At 38.4% G+C, this 20,678-nt stretch overlaps 1 protein-coding gene across 1 annotated transcript in view; it reads left to right on the top strand.

The window, feature by feature from the left end:
* VPS41 (VPS41 subunit of HOPS complex) overlaps positions 1-20,678 on the top strand; it is a 101,948-nt gene that overhangs the window by 8,365 nt on the left and 72,905 nt on the right. The window contains exons 3-4 of the mRNA XM_071561564.1: positions 9,115-9,222; positions 12,237-12,314. Coding sequence (XP_071417665.1) covers positions 9,115-9,222; positions 12,237-12,314 — 186 coding nt within the window. The remainder of the gene's footprint in view (positions 1-9,114; positions 9,223-12,236; positions 12,315-20,678) is intronic.

Genomic DNA, 20,678 nt, shown 5'->3' with positions numbered 1-20,678 from the left:
GTAAATGATTTATTGAAGTTTAAATGGAATCTTTTCATACATTAATTTGAAAAACAAGTTTGCAGTGACTAGTAACTAACATTATAATATACATCGTTAGAGGATTGACTTGCAGGAAAAATTGGATTATTCCTATATTCTTTTAAGATGTTCTGGTTTGGAGTGAAAATTAGATACTTCATTTAATGAGCTATTAATATTAACCAGAAGTGCCTGTTCTGTGTGTTGTGGAATACATAAAAAGTAAAAATGCTCCTGTGCCTGGTACACAGATTAGGGGCAATTGCAAAGCTGCTCTTACAGAGTATGGAGATGGTGGCTTTCCCAAAATACTAAATCTAGTTGTTTGGGTGGAATAACACTCTAGGCTGGAAAAAAAAAAGTAGCAGAGAAATTCAGCTCTCCCCCTGGCGTGGGTGAACTTTAAACAGTGCTGTTCCCAAACTGCACTGTTGGGTTTCCATGTGCAGTAGATCACAAGGTGCCAGCTGGGCTGCTTGAGGAGCGTTCACAGGGGAAACAAATGTTTGCCCAAGTTCCTTACTCAGCAGAAGGAAAGCACAAGTGGAAATGTGTAGCTTCACTGGGATTTGAACTGCCTTTGGATTTGTCTGTGCTGGAATTGGAGCTGGATTTGGATATGGAAGATAAAACAGCCTGTTCTGTGCTGCCTCTGTGTGGTGCAGTGTTGGATGGACTGAGTCTGCCTTTTTGAACACTGAAGTGGCTTTTAATGTTTTCAGGTGTTCTTTGTCATTCACAAAACTACCAGTAAAATAAATTGATGAAAGTTGAAATGAAACCAAATTGTATTATTTGGCCTTCTTACTACCTCTTTTTCTTTTTTTTTAACATGCCATTTATGCTTCCTCATTGTGTCATGTGTGTGTTCCTTCTGCTTCACAGCTGGGCTGGTGCCCAGCTCCTTCACACCTCGAGGAGGGAGGGAGTCTTCCATTGGAGTTGTGCAAATACAGTGTAACATTCTGTGGGCCACAGCAGTTTTGCAAGGAAATAAAATGCTCTCTGCTTTGCCTTTCATCTGTGTGTCATTTCATACTGTAAATGCAGCTCATTTTGATACATATTCACAGGCATCCATATCATCCTAATTCCTTTCTCCTGGTGTATATCTGCTTTTTCCCAGGGTGTTAAATAAATCCCATGGAAAATGAATGGGGAGAACAGAAAACCTCCGTGTGAAATTTTACCATCCTAATCCGTATTTACCAATTTTACAGCTAAGTGTGCTGGGAAAGCATTAGTGATCTGCTTTAGGAACAATTGTAAAGGAACACGTTTTACACTGTGCTGACATTATTGTGTTTTCACCAGACAATATTCGGGGAAATATTTTTAGCAGCCTAAGTCACAAATATGCTGTCATGGTTTGGAAATTTCAGTCTTCTTGCCGTTTGTTGTCTTGCGTGGCAGTAGTTGCAGAATGTAAACAAATTCACAGAATCACAGACTATTCTGAGTTGGAAGGGACCCACAAGGATCATCGAGTCCAACTCTCAAGTCAATGGCCCACACAGGGGATTGAACCCATGACCTTGGCATTATTACAACCAAGTTTTAACCAACTGAGCTGATCTCAGGGTCTCCTGCAAGTTGGAGGCTTGAATGGGTCTCTAGCTTTTATTCACTATTGCTCTACCTGCTTTTGAACCAGTGACTTCAAGGTGAAATGCTCTTTGCTATTCTGATTCCTAAACCCATTTATGTTTTTCTGCTTTGTTAAAATATTTTTGTAGGAACAGACTGTTTGATATGAAGGTAATGGAGGAAAAGAGGTTTGTGTTCTTCCACAGTGTCTGGTAAAGTCCTCGATACTTAAATTCAGCAGCACAGTAAATAAAACCACAACTTGCAATAAAATTGTGTTCCACTTTTGGTACCATTTAGCAGACTGGGCTTTTGAAGGTTAAAGGCCTTAGTCTGAGTTTTTCTTGGCATTCCTTTAGTGCTGGAGATTTGATTGCATTGAGAGAAATGGAGTCAGGATCCTAATCCTGAAAGCGGTGTGGGTAGTCCCTTTATCACTGAGACAGGAACACAAGTCTGGAAAGCATATCCTGGGGTTGGAGAAACAGCAACTGCAAAGCTGCACTTTGTAATAGTTACACATCCTACTGCAGTAATTCTCCTTGTTTGCTCTGTGGCACTGGATTCTTCAGCACAAGTGTATATGTCTTCCAAAACTGTGAAGAATGGAGTGCTTTCTTCTCCTTGCTCCTGGTTTTGTTTTTCCCCTTTTGAAAGAAGGCAGGGTAAGACCTAGAAACGGCCAGCAAGGAAGGTGAGGTGTTTGCATCACCTGAGAACATGGAATTCTTTTTAAAAAACAAATATAGGCAAGGTCTTTTTGGAGAGCTTTAGTACATGACATGCTATTGTTTTAAGGACCAAATGAGCTTTTAAATGATACTTGGTGCTTCTTGATTGTACAAAGTAACAATCCACTACAACAATGCGAATCTTTGTTGTGAGTTTCCAGGTATTTTATTAGAAATAATGATTTTTTAAATTATTTTTCTAAACCGCTGCTAACTCCAGTTGGTGTGAGAAGAAGAAGCAGGACTTGGGCTGTCTTTATTTCTGACTCCCGGGCACTCAGCAATAGGACAAGGGGGCACGGGCTCAAGCTCTGCCAGGGGAAATTGAAGTTGGAGATCACAAAAAATTCTTTGCAGAGAGAGTGCTCAGGCATTGGAATGGGCTGCCCAGAGAGGGGGTGGATTCCCCATTCCTGGAGGTTTTTAAGGTGAGATTGGCCATGGCACTGAGTGCCATGATCTGGTAAAGGGACTGGAGTTGGACCAAGGGTTGGACTTGATGATCTTGGAGGTCTTTTCCAACCCAATCCATTCTATGATTCTGTGAGTGGCAAGCAGTAGGTTGTGGGCAGTTTGCCTCTGATGCTGCCATTTTTGAAGGAAAGAAGCCAAGTGTCATAATGAAAAACATTGGAGTAAATCGCTGATTGTTTTACAAAGATACTGCGATGTCCTCTTTGGCCATCTCAGTAATTTGCATATTTTGGTAGATTTCTCTTCTCAAAGTTTCCAAATACCAACCTCCTTCCTACCCTCATTTCTGGCCAGAATTCATCATCATCTTCAAATAAGTTTTTCCAAATGGTGCTGAGGAAGAATCAGACTCTATTGGCATGAACACTTAAAGCAGTTAATAGCAGGTCTGGTTACTTGGAGTTGCTGTGAAGAGCATATTTGCTTTTAGGGTAGAGGGAAGTGGACAAATGTTCAAAAATATTCCTGTATTCCTTCTTACATCAAATAGATGGTACACCCATTTAATATATAGGGTTCAAAGCTTTTACCTCTCATCTTTAAAGTACAAGTGGTATTTTGATGCCTGTAGTCATAAGACAATAGTAGGATTTATAAAAACTGAGTATTTTGTGACTGTGAAATGGGAGCATCACAAGGAAGAGGAAGAGAAGGCAAATTTGCCTCATCACAGGTATAACCCAGTTGTTACTGTACTTGAAACTGTGAGCATTATAAGCCACTTAATAGGTAAAGATTAGATGTTTCTCTTAGTTTTCATATTCGCCAAAACCAAACCAAAAACCGTATTCAGTGTAATTATGAAGTAGTGCAGGGATTTGACCTGCTCTGGAGTGGAAATCCAAGGGATCTCCAAACTGTGTTGCAACATTATGATGTTATTTCCTTAAATTTACCAACAGATATTAGCAATTTGTTACAATTTGCCTTTTAATATTTTCTAAACATTTTTAATTTTTTCTAAGACTGTTTTCTTAAGTTTTCCTCCTGCATGTATTGTGTCATGTGTTCCATGTGATATTTTCACTTGCAGGACATTCTTTTTGCTGGATTTTTTTTATTTGGTTTAGTAAATGTAAACTCAGCAGGGCACCAGCCACTCATTTGCCCCCATGTCAGCGCATTTATTTACAGTGGAAGGATCCTTTCCAGCCCACAGTCCCACAGGCTCTGAAAACTGAGACGACCAATCAACCCACTGATGGATTTCTGTAAAACAATTAACTCAGAGGTAGTTATGCTTTGGATCAAGTCAAGATGTCAAGACCAAAAAAAAGTAATAAAGTATCTTGGCAACTGAGTTCTTGGGTGTTTTGCTGCACTTTTTGCTTCTGTACCTATACATATACAAGTGAAGTAATTATGCCTGGAGACTTCATTCTGGGGCTTGAGGTCTTTTTATCTTGTTTTTTCTCTTTTTTCTGTTTGTCATTAAATTTCTGTTAGAAGTGAAGCTGCCCCCAGCAGAGCACTAAGGATGCATTTATTCATTTTAGCAGAACTGAGGATGTTTTATGAACCTTCATTTTAGCTCAAAAGTAATTTGAATTGGTTTCTTTGGTTCTGTTGGAGGTTTTGATGTACTCTGTAAACAAGTAATTCTGGAGCTCTGACTAGATAGTTTAATTTTTTGTTCTGTGTTATAGAGATAACTGCTTAGTTAAATAAAAATGCTGATTTCATACTAGGTTCTTCATGGATTTCCAGAGATCTGAGCTGTATGAAATATCAAAAAAAGTTAGTCTCACAAATTGCCAAGTAGTCTTTTCTCACTTTTTAGCAGTACTGTTGGGTTTGCACTTTTGCAGCAGAATGATGGGGGTTTTGGGGAGCCTGGGAGGTGTTTTTAGTTTGTTGGGTTGTTTTAAGTGGAATTTTAAAAGGCGTCCTAAAACAAAATTACTGTAGGAGTTTCTGTTGTTTTGCCTTTTTTGTTGTTTTTTTTTTCTTCTTCCAAAGTCACAGAATCACAGACAAACCATTCTGAGTTGGAAGGACCTACAAGGATCATCAAGGCCAACTCTTAATCAGTGACCCACACAGAGGATTGAACCCATGGCCTTGGCATTATTACAACCAAGTTTTAACCAAGTCATGACCTTTTAGGAAGGCTTAGGGGCCCCTGTCGCAGTAGGGTGTGAGTGTGTCTTCTTTGAAACTGCTTGTGTGATGGACCTCAGGTATCTTCATATTGGAGTTTAAACACTTTGCAGGGTCAAAACAGGCATAAACAAGGCTGGGATGGCCACCCATAATAATTGGAATTGTGGCTGGGACTGGACAGAAGATGTGCAGCAAAGGGGAAGGACTTGGTTTACGATGTATGCACCATTTATTTCCATAAAGGCTTTGAAAAACTTTGAGGGCAAATCGTGTGGGAAGGATGACACTTTGCTGTCAGTGCCTGTAACATAATTAGAGTATCTGCAATCAGCAGAGCGTGTAGTTCATGTGCCAGACTGTCCTGTGGGCAGATCCTCTGCTGCAGGAGCAAGTGTGGGCTAATGGAATAACTCTGGGAACTGCCCACAGGTTCCTTCTGGAAATTTTCTTCACGAAGACCGATTTCAGATATTTTTTCTGCTCATGATTCCACGGCAGTAGTTCCTGTAGGCAAAACTAGGGAAGACAGGGCAGAATATCTGAAGAAGGTTGTGAACCTGTGTTTAGAAAGGCAGATGAGCATCCCTTGCAGTGGCCTCTTGAGAGGCTGTTGCACACTTGCAGCTCTCCTCAGTTTCGTAAATCTGCTCCAGAAGAGTTGGTAGTGAGTAGGTGCTGGGTGTAGGAAAAGGAATTTGTTCAGTTCAGGAGTGACAAATGAAGGAGCTATTAGTAGGAGTGGGTTTTTATTAGTGTTAGTGGTTAATTACAGTGTTTCATTCAATTGGAAAAGTGCTTTCAGTGGGAAGTGTTTATGGATACCTGTTCTTTACAGGTTCTTTACAACATATTTTTAGCTATTTGACTGTGATTTTTAGCATTAGAAGGCAAGCAGAAAATTAAATGGAATATGAGTTTTAATTTAGCATTCCCATGCTTGAAAAATGATCATTATTTATTTTACATCACAAAGGTAACTTCCTCCTGTCAGCTCTGTAGGTTGCCCTCCCTTCCGGAATTTAAGACTGCCATGTGAGGAGTGCTTCACACATTTATCTCTTAGTACATTGGTCAGGAATCTCAAAATTCAGTGTTGTTTCAGGTATTTTTAGGTGGAAAATATGGAAGAAGTGCTAAGTGGTGGTACAAAAAGCAGTGCTCTGAAATTTATTTTCAAATGTTTTTTAGAATCCTCTCGGATTGTTTAAAGACGTTAAATAGAAGTGTCATACACTTTATAAAAATCCACGTTAGTTCAGCAATTGATTTTTTTTTTACTATTTTTTCCCTTAAAAAAGGAAAGCTCTGGGTTCCCTCGTATGGGGTAAATGTCACTCTGTTTATATCTTAGCTTTGCTGCAAGTCAGGACTTGGACTATTCCTCTGGGTTGTCATAGAAACGCAGCTAACTGACATCTCAACTCAGGCTGCTGATGAGTTTATTTGTGGGGTTTCAGGATTATTAAAATTTAACAAAAATTATTGATTTGCTTTTATTAGCACTGGGGTTTGTTTACTTTAGAAGTTCATACTGCATAAAAGCTTTACCTGATAGAAGAATACCTTTAAAATTATTAAACTCTGATACTCTAAATAAGAGATCATCAAATGCATTTAATATATCAGAGTCTATCTTGAATTTTTGCACCTTTTTCATTTAATTTTGTTTACAGTGAAGTGCCCCAGCCCCATTTCAATTCACCTTTTAGCTTGACTTTTACTGAACATGGAAGGTACCTGTCAAGAAAGCGTGAAATGGGTACATCATCATGCCTAATATTTGGAAGTTTTCATTTTATTTACTTATTTTGAAGCCTGGCAGAACGCTTCGGTGCACTGACTTTGGAAAATATCTATTTTTTGTATATGCATGTGCAGGAAAAATTACTTAGTTTTCACTCATAAATAAGACAGGGCAAAACTTATTTACAGTAACTTTATCTAATGGCCTATGGATGAATGGTTTTATGCAAACTACTCAAGAGACTAGAATTAACTTTTCATGTTGGTTGCACATTGGATGTCCAGACCGCAGCAACATGTGGGATCTTACAAAAACTAGATGACTGGAGTTCAATTTTTACTTTTATGAATTTATTCAATGATTGCCCATGCATTTCAAGTGTAATCTTTGTAAGGAATGTGTAAAATGCAGAAATGTATTAATTGCTGTAAAATGGACACGTACTTCCTTACGCCCTCCTTCCATCTCATGTGTGCTTTTTGCTTTGACTTTCCCACCTCCCTCTACCTCGTAGCCATTTATTAAGGATCTGCAGGCACGAGGAATTTGACTGATTTATATACAGCCCTGTAATTTGACATTGTCATTCTGTCTAGTAACAACTTTGTTCAGTGTTAGATTTACTGAATAAAATTGTTTCTTGGTGGACATTTTGACACCTCACTTCAGACTCCTACGTCATGCGCTGCTGACATCCCTGTATTAATCTCATTTGTATTCTGTCATAAAACTCCCAAACAACATTTTAAAACCCACTCTCTTTGCAGCATGTTTATATAAGCATGGGGGCTAAATACTGAGTGTTTCCATAGGTATGTAAGGCTTTTTTGTGGTTTATATGAGGTTATGTCCATATTACCATACCATAGAATCATAGAATGGATTGGGTTGGAAAAGACCTCCGAGATCATCAAGTCCAACCCTTGGTCCAACTTCAGTCCCTTTACCAGATCATGGCCCTCAGTGCCACGGCCAATCTCACCTTAAAAACCTCCAGGAATGGGGAATCCACCCCCTCTCTGGGCAGCCCATTCCAATACCTGATTACTCTCTCTGGAAAGAATTTGTTTCTGATCTCCAACTTCAATTTCCCCTGGCAGAGCTTGAGCCCGTGCCCCCTTGTCCTATTGCTGAGTGCCTGGGATCACACATGGTAAATGGCCATAGTATTTAACTTGGGAAAGACTAACTTAAGTACTCCAAGGACAATTTAAACAAAATGTGTTTTATTAACCTGTTAACACATCCCTCTTCCAAATTTATTTTTCACATCATTAGCTACGAGAAAATGTTGCACAAATACAGTTCTTCTGCCACAGGCTGACATGGTGCATTTTTAAGGGTTGGAAGGCAGTGGTTGGTGGGAACTAAAGGCGGTTCTTTAAGTAGAATGAGGACCAAGGAATATATATGGATTTCTGTATATATGCACTTAGAGTGTTAAAAGAGACTTCCTGGAGCCTGTGGAATCTCTCCCTGGCACTACTTCCATAGACCATCTGTTACAGAGAGATGCCTATGACCAGAGAGCTGTTTTGCACGTTGGGTTTTCTTTTCCCAAGAGATAAACATGTGGGGTGTTCTTTGATGAATAAATTTGCTACTTGTTGTTTTTTTTTTTTTAGTTTAGTTTCTCTTCGCTCTGTGCCCCTTGAGCCATCATGGTTCTTTGCATCTAAGTAGTGATTGGGTGATGATACCTAACATGCTTGAAAAAGAAAAAGAGAGGAAAGCTTCAGTATTTACCAGAAAAAGTTCCTAACATGCAGATGATAAAGTTGATTCATAGGAACATGCTGTCTCCAGATCCTTTTCCCAGACAACATAGTTATGCTATTTATTTTTTAGCATAAACCCGTTGGTGGGTTTTATACAATTAACTTATTCCTAGTGGATTCTTTTTTATTTTTGTTCACAGCATTTTGCCTCTATCCTTCCTACAGAGGTGCAGCATCTTGTAAAGGTTGTGAAGTTTCTTGTAACCTGCATGCTTCAGTCCTCAGTTCATCGTGGCTACAGTGGCACACTTTATTTTATCATTATTCATTTTCATATCCATCCTTTTGGTATTTTACTTCTAAATTGCAAGTGACTAACTTTGTGTAATGAAGTACACATGTACATTTTTTCCTGCTTTTTAGATATCCACTAAGTGCCTCTTACAGCTGAATTGATATGCTGCTATACAGTCTTTATTTGCACCCAGAACTTTGGAGCAAAAAGAGGAACCAGTAACAAAAAAGCACAACCCAAATGCCCTGAGATGATAAAAATGTGAGAGTTTGGCTTTTGATTGTAATGGCTGTTTTGAAGAGATAGCAGTGGTCCATCTTCGCCTGTTGCTGTGTGATAGTTTTGGGGTATCTTTGAGTTTGTTTATATCAAATAAACATCTAAATGCTTGTGTTCTTTTTTCTCTCTTGCTCCCTTTTTCTCACACTCCTAAACATTTAGGAAGATGAGAGTGAAGAAGAACCTAAGCTGAAGTATGAACGGCTTTCTAATGGAGTGACTGAGATTCTGCAGAAGGATGCAGCCAGCTGCATGACAGTGCATGAAAAGGTATTGGGTCACTTTGGCTGAGATGAAACTTCCACTTGCTTTTATATATTTAACTGTGCTGATCATGCATCGATATCTTTCCGTGTACAAATCTAGACTTGCAGTGCAAGACAACAGTAACATAAACAAAATTCACCCTAAGCTTGTATTGAACAACCACATTTTCTCAGTGATGAAATGAGTAGTTCTCATGGTTCAATTAACAGCAGATCTCTCAGAATCAATTCCCTTCTTGTTTGTATCAAACATTTTCTCAGTGAGAAACACATTTTCTCGGTGAGAAAATGAGTGAGGATTCAAGATACAGTGATTTGTTAGATGGGATGTTTACAGAAGCTACTGGAAAAATGCTCACTCAGCTTTAATTATGGATGGTATCATGAACTAGAATTGGAATACAGTTCTAACTCCTTTTTTCTGAAAGGAAACTGGTGTATGCTGAGCTTATTTGTACAGCCTGAATCACCAAAGGCAGACTGGATCATGCCCGGAACTGAGCATATATTCACTTGTGGAAGACAGCTGAGTTTATGTTAATGCAGTGTAGAAGGAAGTAATTACAGTATTTTTTGTTTGTTTGGGTTTGGGTTTTTTTCAGACGTGTCATCCTGACACTTCCCTGTTCCCCTTCTCTGATTCAGTATGTTAAAATCAAGGAGAGGAAAGGCACATGCTGAGGTTTGTGACATACAAGAGAACAACAGGGAGAAAGTGTTGGACAATGCAAAATAAAGAAAATTTGTGAAGAATTATTCCTTTGTTCTTAAAAACAAGAAACTTCATCTAATTCATCAGTGTTTAAAACAATTGCTTTTGTATTTTATGAGTTTTCTTCTCTTTTATAAATATTGAAAAACATTTTAAAATATTGAGGCATGCTGAAGAGATCTGAAAGTGTGAGTTAAGGATTTGTCAACTATTAGTATGTAAAACATGATAGCTCTTTTCTGAATGTATAATTTGTCATATCCAGTAATATATCCCTAGCAGTTATTGTTGAGGGATCTGTCTTTATTATTTGGCTATATTTTTAGATTGACTTCTGCTGTGTTTCTTTTCCTCAGAGGACTGTTGCCATGGCTCAAGAGGCTCTTAAGATGAAGCTTGTATTTTAACTGTGAGAATGAAAACAATAAGTCTTTTTAAAATGTTTTTGACGACTTAGAATTACACAGATATTTGGAAAATTGGCAAGCATTTCCTCCTAGTCTGTGGCCTTTTTGTGTTACCTTTTATTCCCGAGTCTCAGGGAAATTTTGAAAGCCAAGACTTGAACAGGATTTTTCTATAAGGATGTGCACAGATACAGCTTTTACCATAATGTCACAGAACGTGACAATACAGGAAAACTGTTCAAGTATCCCAGCTCTTCCAGTTTTCCAGCAAACTGGATACACTATTTATGAGAAAGATCAATATTGTTAGAAGCCAGGTAGTGCAGTCTTTTAGGAATATAGGTGTCTTACAACAGAGAGCTTAAAAATGAAGCCAGGTTATATGTTTTGCAATGATGTTTTTGTTTCATTTTTGTTGGGTTTTTTGGCCTTTTTTTTTTTCCCTGCAAGAGCAGGAAAAGCCTTGATAAATCGTCATCATTAGCAAAATTATACAGTGGTATGTCTCTGATTAAAGCAGTTTAACTTTGCTGGGAATCCTGAAGGCTGGATTCTGTGTTCACACTAATTTCCCCACAGAATTATTTTTTTTTCTTTTTGCTGCTAAAGCATCATATTTTCACCAGGCTTGCTGTCTGCACTGGATGACTAATCGTCATGGCACCTGGTGCATTCAAGCAGGCCTGTGCAGTGGAATAGTCATACCTAGTTATGTCTGCACACCTGATGTTTTATTAACCAGTATTGATTTTTTTACCCGGGGGACTTTTTTCTTCCTGAAAAAAGGCAACCTTGCAGGAGTGAAAGGCATTGCAGGGAATGAATTTCTAATGAACCCCTTCTTTCCCTTTCTTGACTCCTTTTAATGTAGCTTCATATTTTAAGTGCCTGAACTGAAATTTCATTTTAAGCAATTCCATTTTGATAAATCCTTTTAAACCTTGACTTTCTGTAAGGTTATTTTTTAAAGATTGTGCTGCCTGACTGACACGCTTAGCAGTGCCTGTAAATTTGAGCATTTCATTATAGGTTGCAATGAAGCATGCTCACATGCAGTGAAATACAGAGAATTGAGTAGCCTGGACTATTTGAGTAATGCTGAAAGTGGGCTGGGGAGGGGGTAAATAAAAGAAACCTCTGTCATAAATCAAATAGTACCAAAGTTCTTCCTTTTCTATTCAGGCATAGTTCACATGGTTCAATTAACAGCAGATCTCAGAATCGATTCCCTTCTTGTTTGTATCAAAATAAGTTTGTGATAGCGTGCATTTTGTGGACATTTCTTTATTTTGCTGTTATTTTTTAGAATGAAACTACTGCGGAAAACTGAGAGTATTCAATTTAGGAGTGTTAATACGTGAAGGAGAGCAAGCCCAGTGGTTATCTGTGTGCCTAAGTGCACTGTCTGAGACCTTCCATAATTCAGCTGTATTTTACCAGTGGAGGGCTTTTGCTGTGTTTGAATGCTTTGTTTTCAGGTTCACAGTGAAGGAGAGTTAAAAATAAAGCTCAAAGGAAACCATTACGATGGAAACAAAGCTGCAGAAAGGATCTAGGAACTATTTCAGATCTCTGTTGGTCCTTGCTCTCGCGCTGCATTTTTAATTTGCTGCCACAGTCCATCAGGCAGTGTGTACAGACTGCAGACACACCATTAGTTGTCAGTGGATGAGGGTCCTCATGACTCATTCTGACAGCCAACTTGCACTATCACAGCAACACGGGCTCGAAGCCCTGTTTCATTCTTCAAGTACAATTAAAATAACCTTTTCTCTATAGAAAGTGGTGGCCTTTCTTCGTTTCCATTAGTCTGCCAAACATCCTGGAGTTCATTAAGCATTGCTGGGGTATTGGTTGTGGTGTTTTTATGTTTATGTAATCAATCTCTTTCTTTTACAGTTTTTGGCACTGGGAACACATTATGGCAAAGTTTATTTGCTTGATGTCCAGGGGAACATCACACAGAAGTTTGATGTTGTAAGTATGACGATATCCAGAGCTCGTTTATGGGTTGTAAAAACGCTGCAATGTCCTAAGAAGTGAGTGAGTTGACACTCTTGTTACACCTGAAATTACACTAATGCATTCCATAATGTAAGAAGCAGTGTATGGTCCTTGCAAAAAGTAGTTATGCTGGATGGGTTTGTGATGAGCACATCTCAATTTACATGTAATAAACTTTTTCGTGAAACAGAAGAGGAAATACATATTTATGACTCTAAGTGGCTGTTATTAAAAATGTAACCCAGAAGCTCGTGCCTTCCACAGGGCATGAACCTCTTCATTAGGTGGCTATTGTCAGTTCCTGGTGTGTGCACTGGCATCTTACCCAGTTGCCACAAGTAATTGAAAATTGATTGATTACCTTGCTGCTTCAGTTTATCTATTGCAAATATATAATGCTAATATTTTATGTAAATGTTTTGAAGCTTGAATTCTTACGGGATTGTATTGATTGAAGGAAAAGAAGCAGATTTTTTCCTTCTTGTGGTTCCTGGTAGTAGAAGATGAGTAAAATGCTAAATTTGAAGCTTTGTTCTGGAGTATTACATGTTCCTTTTAGTTGTAGATATCTGTTGATTGTTTTCAAATTCCCCATCTTCCTTGGGAAGTGGGTGGAAGAGAATTAGCAATTTTTTTTCTCCTGACAGTCACAGTATCTAGTAGCCAAACATTGGTTTTTCATAGCAGTCTAAGCACTTGTCAGAGAAACCATCACGAGATGTGGACATGTTTGCAAAGAGAATGTATGTTCTAAAGCCGGCACAGCTACAAGGGAGGGGGGAAAGGATTTGTTTATATTTTTGAAAAATCTAACTATGAATTGTGCAAGGAAGCAGGGGATTGTAAGTTCCAAGGCACAGCTTTCCAAGGAAGTTTTAGGTTTAGTATTGGTCAGATTGCCAATGACCTTTTTGGGTATTAATTAAAGTCAAGCTGATTACGTTCTTCCATTTGTTTTAATTTTGTGCATTCATCAGCCCTGCAGATGAGATGCTGAGTGCATCTCAAAAGAGGAGGAGCTTTTGTGTCTCTGTTACAGTTCTGATTACTTTACCTGCATGCTACTTGATAGAGTTTCTCTGTGAAGTAAGAGAAACTCTATTTGGGGCAGGTCAGATGAAAGTGGACCTGAATTCTCTTCCATCGCTGCAGTAGAAGTCTGACTCAGAGACTCACTCAAATGAAGTGTAGATTTGCTGTTGAGCCCACCACTAAATGTCTTAGACTAGTATTTCTACTAGTCTGTGTAAAGAGTTTGGAAAAGTTCATTTCTAGAACTACCTTGTTCTCTCCCAACGGTTCCAAGAGATTAAATCCTTTTTTTGTACAAGCTTGGGGGACCATCTGGGTGTAGAGCAAGAAACACCTGCTAAAACTATAAAACGAAATCCCTGCATCCTCCCAAATCTGCTATTCTTTTCTTTGCTTTTCCTTAATAAAAAGACCTATCAGTGCCTGCTGGGAGGGTGGTTTCTTAGGATGAAATTAAGGTTGGGCTGTGTAATCTACTTCCTGCTCTAAGGTGCTTACTTTTCCAAACTTAGGCTGCTTCAGGATGAAGATTTTTGTGCCATATTTCCTTGTGGAGATGGCAATGATGTCTTTTTAAAGCTATTGAGTACAAACTACTTTTTGAGCTGGAGAATAGGAAAAAGAAATGTTCCTTGGATTCTGTTCTTAATGTTTATGTCTCTTTTTGTAATGTACATGTCTGCACTGCAGCAGATTATATCATAGATTGGGTGGAAACGGTACTTCTTTTTCTTTTTCTTTTTCTTTTTCTTTTTCTTTTTCTTTTTCTTTTTCTTTTTCTTTTTCTTTTTCTTTTTCTTTTTCTTTTTCTTTTTCTTTTTCTTTTTCTTTTTCTTTTTCTTTTTCTTTTTCTTTTTCTTTTTCTTTTTCTTTTTCTTTCTTTTTTTTTCCTTTTCCTTTTCCTTTTCCTTTTCCTTTTCCTTTTCCTTTTCCTTTTCCTTTTCCTTTTCCTTTTCCTTTTCCTTTTCCTTTTCTTTTTTTCCAGTCTGTAGAAAAAATATTTTTTTTCCAGAACCACTTTTCTTGAAAGGAAAAGTTTATTGAGGAACTCTTAAGTGCTGTAGAACAGCACAGGCTGCCTATGTGAGAAACAAGCAACTGTGACATACATGGCTGTTCATACTGAGAAGTTTTCTGAATAAATATTGTTGGCTGTTGAAGCAATAGACAGTTTATTCTGAGCTGTCTGCTGTATATCAGAATGTTTTCCTTCTTACCTGAACTTTTCAAGATGCTGAACTGCAGACTAGAGGAATCACTATCAAAACCTTCAGTGGGGTCTTCCTTCTGTTCTCTCCCACCAATGCCTGTTCACTGTCTTTCCTCCTGGGGAATTTGCATTAGACTATGGCCATGTAGTAAATCCCAAATAAAACCTAACCCTTTCTTGAGAAGAAAGGGAATTACTTCCTGAAGTTATATAAGGATAAAAAGCATTCCTTGTAAATGTGCAGGGCAAAGAGTGTTTTCTCTAGTGGTATTTTTACTGATTATTTGTTTTCTCTGGTCCTAAATGAACAAATTCCTTCTGAGAACCTTTTCCTTGGTGCAGTGGCAGATATGGTTTTACCTTGAAGTTGTTAACAGGGAAAGTATCTGTTGTTACTGATCATTGGAAATTGGTAGTCTGTGAAAGCTGTTCTGAGTAAATAAAATAACAATATTACCACTGAAATATTTTGATTGTTTGCAGTAAAGAGTGTACCTGGAGAAAATATGTTTTTTGCATATTTTTCTTTCTGCAAGGCTCTTTGTAGCAGATGTTTTCTGTCTTAAGGCGTGGCAGAAGTTAAAGGTAAGGATAACAAGGTGAAGCCCTTTGTCTGGAAGAAATCAGTTATGTAATTCAAGGAATTGTTCTGCATTCGGGTCTTTATCTCTCAGGGTTTTGGTTGTTTGGGGTTTTTTAAAAGCAAAGTTGGGGAATAAAAAAATTAATTACTTCTCTATACATCTCTTAAATGTGTAATTAGCAAAAGCAAGCCATACATGGGAAGCTTTAAAACTCACTAGATCTGAAATACTGTTAGTATGTGAAATTAATGAGAATGGAGCGAGAGGTTTTTATTTTAACCTTTTAAAAAATTCATTTTAATATCAAGTTCATATGAAATATATGTAGAAAATGCCATTACTGCTCTCATAGTCCTCTTGATTTCTGTTTCTCCTTCTTAATTCTAGACAACCATGTTCAAAAATCTAAATTATATGGAAATTGAAGAAATAAGAATTTTGCTTTTATTAAATCCTTTATTTTCTGTTTTGATTCACATCTGCATTTGAGCCAAATTGTAAAGCATAAATAGATACTGATCTCAGGATGTGCAGCAAAATGAGGGAGAAAACTCAGCAGTATGTTGTGTAAGCTCTGAAATAGCCAAGTTTTGAATGATGCCACTCCTGCTGAAGACTGAATGCATTTGGCATTTTAGAATGAGCTAAAAACAGCTGTGAGAAACACTACAATGTAAAGCTTGGCAACCCTAGAAGTTCTGCTTTTGTAACACACTTTTTTGTTTATTGTTTAAAAAACCCTTTACGACTGCACTCCATAATGTCCATGGTACCAAATCGGTGTGGGTGCCCTGGATTCCAAGTACTGGCCCTAGTGCTGCAGAGACTTAGTTGTCTGCTCAACTTTGACCCATAAATATTCACAGAGGCTTCTGTGAAACTAAAAAGTGTTTTCAAAACAAAATCTGCTCTCATCCAACTCTTCATCTGACCTCATCACTGTCTATAACTACCTGAAGGGAAGTTCTGGCCAGGTGGGGGTTGGTCTCTTCTCCCAGGCACTCAGCAATAGGACAAGGGGGCACGGGCTCAAGCTCTGCCAGGGGAAATTGAAGTTGGAGATCGGAAACAAATTCTTTCCAGAGAGAGTAATCAAGCATTGGAATGGGCTGCCCAGAGAGGGGGTGGATTCCCCATCCCTGGAGGTTTTTAAGGTGAGATTGGGCGTGGCACTGAGTGCCATGATCTGGTAAAGGGACTGAAGTTGGACCAAGGGTTGGACTTGATGATCTCGGAGGTCTTTTCCAACCCAATCCATTCTATAATTCTATGATTCAAATATCTGATGCTGACTCCTGTGTCCAGGGGACAACTAGTTTTTCAGGTTTGCAGCTCCTCTTGTCAACAGTGGAAATGTGTGCTTGGAAATTGTTATGAGAGGCGTGGTTTGGGCAGAATTGAGGCAGGAATCTGGGGTCTTTGGCCTTGGGTGGTGCTGGGTGTCTCAGCAGCTGTGCCTGTGCTCTTGCCATCCCTCCCCCTTGCCCAGTGTGTTCTCAGCCCTTGCCAGTGTGGCTGTCTCTGGCGATGTCAGCCCGAGATGAACTGGTGTGCATCCTCATATAGCGTGTGTTTGACAAACTGGTGTTCTCTCCTATTAGGGTTCAGTGCATTGAGTGAGATGAAATGTGTCAAATGCACTGAAAATTATTACTAAAAGGCAACAAGAAGAGGGGAAAAAAGCCTGCTAATGCCACTGACAAAGGATGATGCAGGACTGATTCACAGCACGTTAATTCCAGATGTCTCTCCATCTTTCTTTTCTTCTTAGACTGTCTACAATTTATTAATATAATTATTGCCTCAACTGACATCTTGTGGATTAAGGACTTGTAGATATGAAGAAAGCTGTACAAACATGTTTAGTTAAGTAACAAATCAAAAACCTTTCAAAGGGTAAGAAAACCTGTCCCCATTCTGGTCTTCTAATAAACATCAAGCTTAAAGCAGAAATGGTAAGAAGTCTTGGCTGGTGCCAGTGAGAAGGGGAGAGATTGCCTATTTTATAACCAGGGGGGATTTAAATGTTTAATGCCTTGAAGGTGTTTCAGAGGTGATGCATGAGTCTAAAAAACAATGTAAATAGTGCTTTAAACCTTCTGTTAGGGCAAACAAATGGAAGTTCTTTTAGAAATATTTGTGAGCTATTCAAGACTGCTGGAATTTCAGGAATAACAAAATCTTCTCACAGCATTCCTTTTTACCATGAATTTCTTTTCTGGCCTCACCTTTTTTTCCTGATTGCCTCACACTGTGTAAGCACCATTTATTTGTTAGTTTTTAAATCGGAGTGGTAGAAATGCAAAATCAGTAGGTCATCTTTTCTACCTTCAAGAATGGAAAGGGAGTTCCTTATGTGCTGGTGTTGTTACAGCACCTGCCAACCTCTGGAGCAAGACCTTGCTGGAAGGTCAGTCTGTGGCCTGGTGGTTTTGCTGTTACTTCAGCAGGTTGCAAGCAAAATGTCAGAGGTTTCAGTTGGCTTGATGTCCCTTGGCAAGAGTTTAATTGTTAACGAGAAAAAAAATACTTCTAATGAAGAAATGTATGTGTTAAGCACTAAATGCTGGAAATTATGCAGAACCTACTAATTGCTGTGAGAGATAATGCTGCATCTTTCAGTGGGGAAAGTAACTTTGAGCATTTGATTGTGTAATGAAGTTGCTTTGGATGGAACTTTGCATAAGAGTTTGAGACTAAGATGATATAAATGTCACTTTGACAGGCTACTTAGAATTCTCTGTTTATTACTTTTAACTGCATCATTTTAGTTGTCACTGTCAGACTGTGAAAGAAAACTTAGTTGGGAAATGATGAAGTGAAGCAACACAACTGAAAGATCTGGGTAGCTGTGTGTTAGTACTTGCAGGGTGTCACTGTGCCTGTTAAATCTGAAGCTGAAATGCTGTGTTTTGTACAAAACCAAGCAGACTACTATACTTTCCAAAAAAACAAAATAGAAGATAAGGTTTTGGTAGAAGCAAATGTCTATGCAAGGGACAGGTTTCCTTCCCCTCCATGGGACTTCCTACCCAAGTGGGTTGTGCATTCTTAAATGCTTTAAGCAAACCCTGAGCTCTTTCAAATGGAGAAACGAGATAGAAGTGTCATCTTTTGGGATTTTGCTCTTAGGACTTCAATGTCTACACCCAATTTAATAGCACTTCTGCTTCTCTCTACCTGTCTTTTCATTTTAACTGCAGGTAATTTGGAAATCCAAAGGTTTTTACAGTAGTTGTGGGAATAACTCAGATGGCCTTTTGAGTCTGGCTTTTTGTATGTTATAAAGGCTTGGAAAGTATGTCTTATGGTGTTTGTTCTGGTACTGTGCTTATTAGGTTGTTTGTGACCTGGAGTGTTTCCAGTGGCAGCTGTGGAGCTATTGAAGATTAGGAACCTTCCTTGGCCCAAATCATGGTCTACCTGCAGCTCTTTGCCTGGGCTAGCAAAGGTTGTGGTGTCATGGCTGTTATTCCATAGATCTAGAAAAGTTTCTTGGCTGACAAAATTGAAACAAGATGTTTTGCACATCGTCTTTGTACCACTGTATCTGACTTTAAAGGGCATGTTGCCTAAATTTCTAGTTAGCCAAAGAGATCAGATGGATGTGGAAAGCATTTGTTATTACTAGAAATGTTGCTTGGAGTATTTATAAAATGTGGAAGTTTCAAACAATTTTAGGATCACGTATGGTTAATTTTTATAAGCTCAAAACTGAGGCAAGCGTGACAGTTTCATTCAATTACTCTGTCAAGCTTGTAGCTTCAATAACTGTAGCTTAGTGCAGAATAATGTAGAAAGTTTAATTGGATGCATGGGTTCAGCTACAGAAGGGCTTGTATGGCCAGGGCATTTATTTCTTGAATGCTCTTAGCTCATACGAGTCAAATGTGTGCTTGTGAAGTAGCAAACTGTAATGTCTACGCTGGGGGTCTAATTTATTTCAAATAAAGTATAAAGCCTATGTATTTTATCAACTCCTTCTGGGGTGGCAATTGTTTCTGCCATATCTTTTGAACTCTTCACTAGCAACTACGTTGGACATTAACCTTCATTTGAAAAGGGTGTCAGCCCTATCCTTAGTCTGAATGATCCTTCTACAGCTTTGTTACCCTCAAAATGCTTATTATTTTCCTCTCTTTTTTGAGAGAGGAAAAGAAATAGAAACATAGAAAGAGGTTTTCTTTTTTTGTCCTCCATTATCAAATCAGTTTTCTACAGAGTAGGTATCCTCGTGTCTGTCAGTTGCATTTTATGACCAACTCTAAATACACATTAGCAGGTACCTTGGCAGCCCTCTGATGTCACTGATTTCAGTAACAGTCTGTTAATGTCACCATTTAATGAAGTCAAGGGCCATGACAGAATACTGTTTTGTTACCAGAATTTAGACATAGAAAATACTTCACTTTCTCTTGACTTGGTAGGGTGTTGTCATATTCCCAAAACCCTAAAGCATTGAATATTCTAGGGGGGAAATATTTCAGAAGGGGAGAATGCTCCACATGAAGGGCATCACTGTAGTATTGAATACAACATTATTGGATCATAACAGGACAAAATTCCCAAAGTTTCCTTTTTTCACCAGACTTCATGGACTCTTATTTTTGTGAAAGATGAAGAGGTTCTTACTGTAATCCTACTAAGTGAATTTACATGTGTCACAATTTTTTTGTGACACTATTAAGATACAGAAAAATCATCAAAAGAATTTTTTTCTATCTCCTTCACCATCCAGATTTAGTAACAGAATCTATACCACATCTTGTGACTATTTAGAAAACATAATTTGTGTTTGCAATGATTATTGACCATTTCTCTAAAAAATTGCTATATACACCATAATTTGGCAACTATATTAGGCAGCAAAGTTTATTTGCTTTCAAGGAAAACACAGAAACGTAGTTTCTAATTTTAAAGACTTACTAACCATGCACAATAATATTTTTTCATCTCTGATTTAAGCAAAAAATTTCTAGATTATGATTGGCTCCTTAGTTTCGAAAGACTACCAACAAATTTCAAACAACTCTTAAATAAGGAACATACTTCTTTGTGCCTTCCAGAGGCTTAATCCCTGACAAGAAAGACTGCATGCTGCTAGGTTGTTCCATCTTTTACTGCCTTTGGTATTTGAAGAACCACAGATTTTCACCATCAGGGCTGTCTCTGTCCTACTGGGAGCTTTGTGGTTTGACCAGGTGATGTGGACTGACCTGAGATGTGTTTAATGATTCCCTGCTTCTTTTTCTCAGTCATCTCAGCAGAGCAGCACATTGTGTCACATCTCAGTCAACCCACCCTAAATGCCCTTTGCTGATCCATAGCTGGACCATGTTGTTGAGTGAAACAGCTGGTTCCAGGTAGCACTGATTACATATTTTCATAGAGGAGTGATAACTCAGTGTTTTCTAGACTCTAACTACCTTTAAAAGCACAGAGAGGATTTGGAAGGGTTTGATTCCTACAAAGCTAGTGCTGTTTCCTAGGGCTGTTTTCCTTTCAAATGGG

This window comes from Pithys albifrons, chromosome 7 (assembly GCF_047495875.1).
Source record: "Pithys albifrons albifrons isolate INPA30051 chromosome 7, PitAlb_v1, whole genome shotgun sequence".
NCBI classification, from domain to species: domain Eukaryota; kingdom Metazoa; phylum Chordata; class Aves; order Passeriformes; family Thamnophilidae; genus Pithys; species Pithys albifrons.
This window is presented reverse-complemented; position numbering and strand designations above follow the sequence as displayed.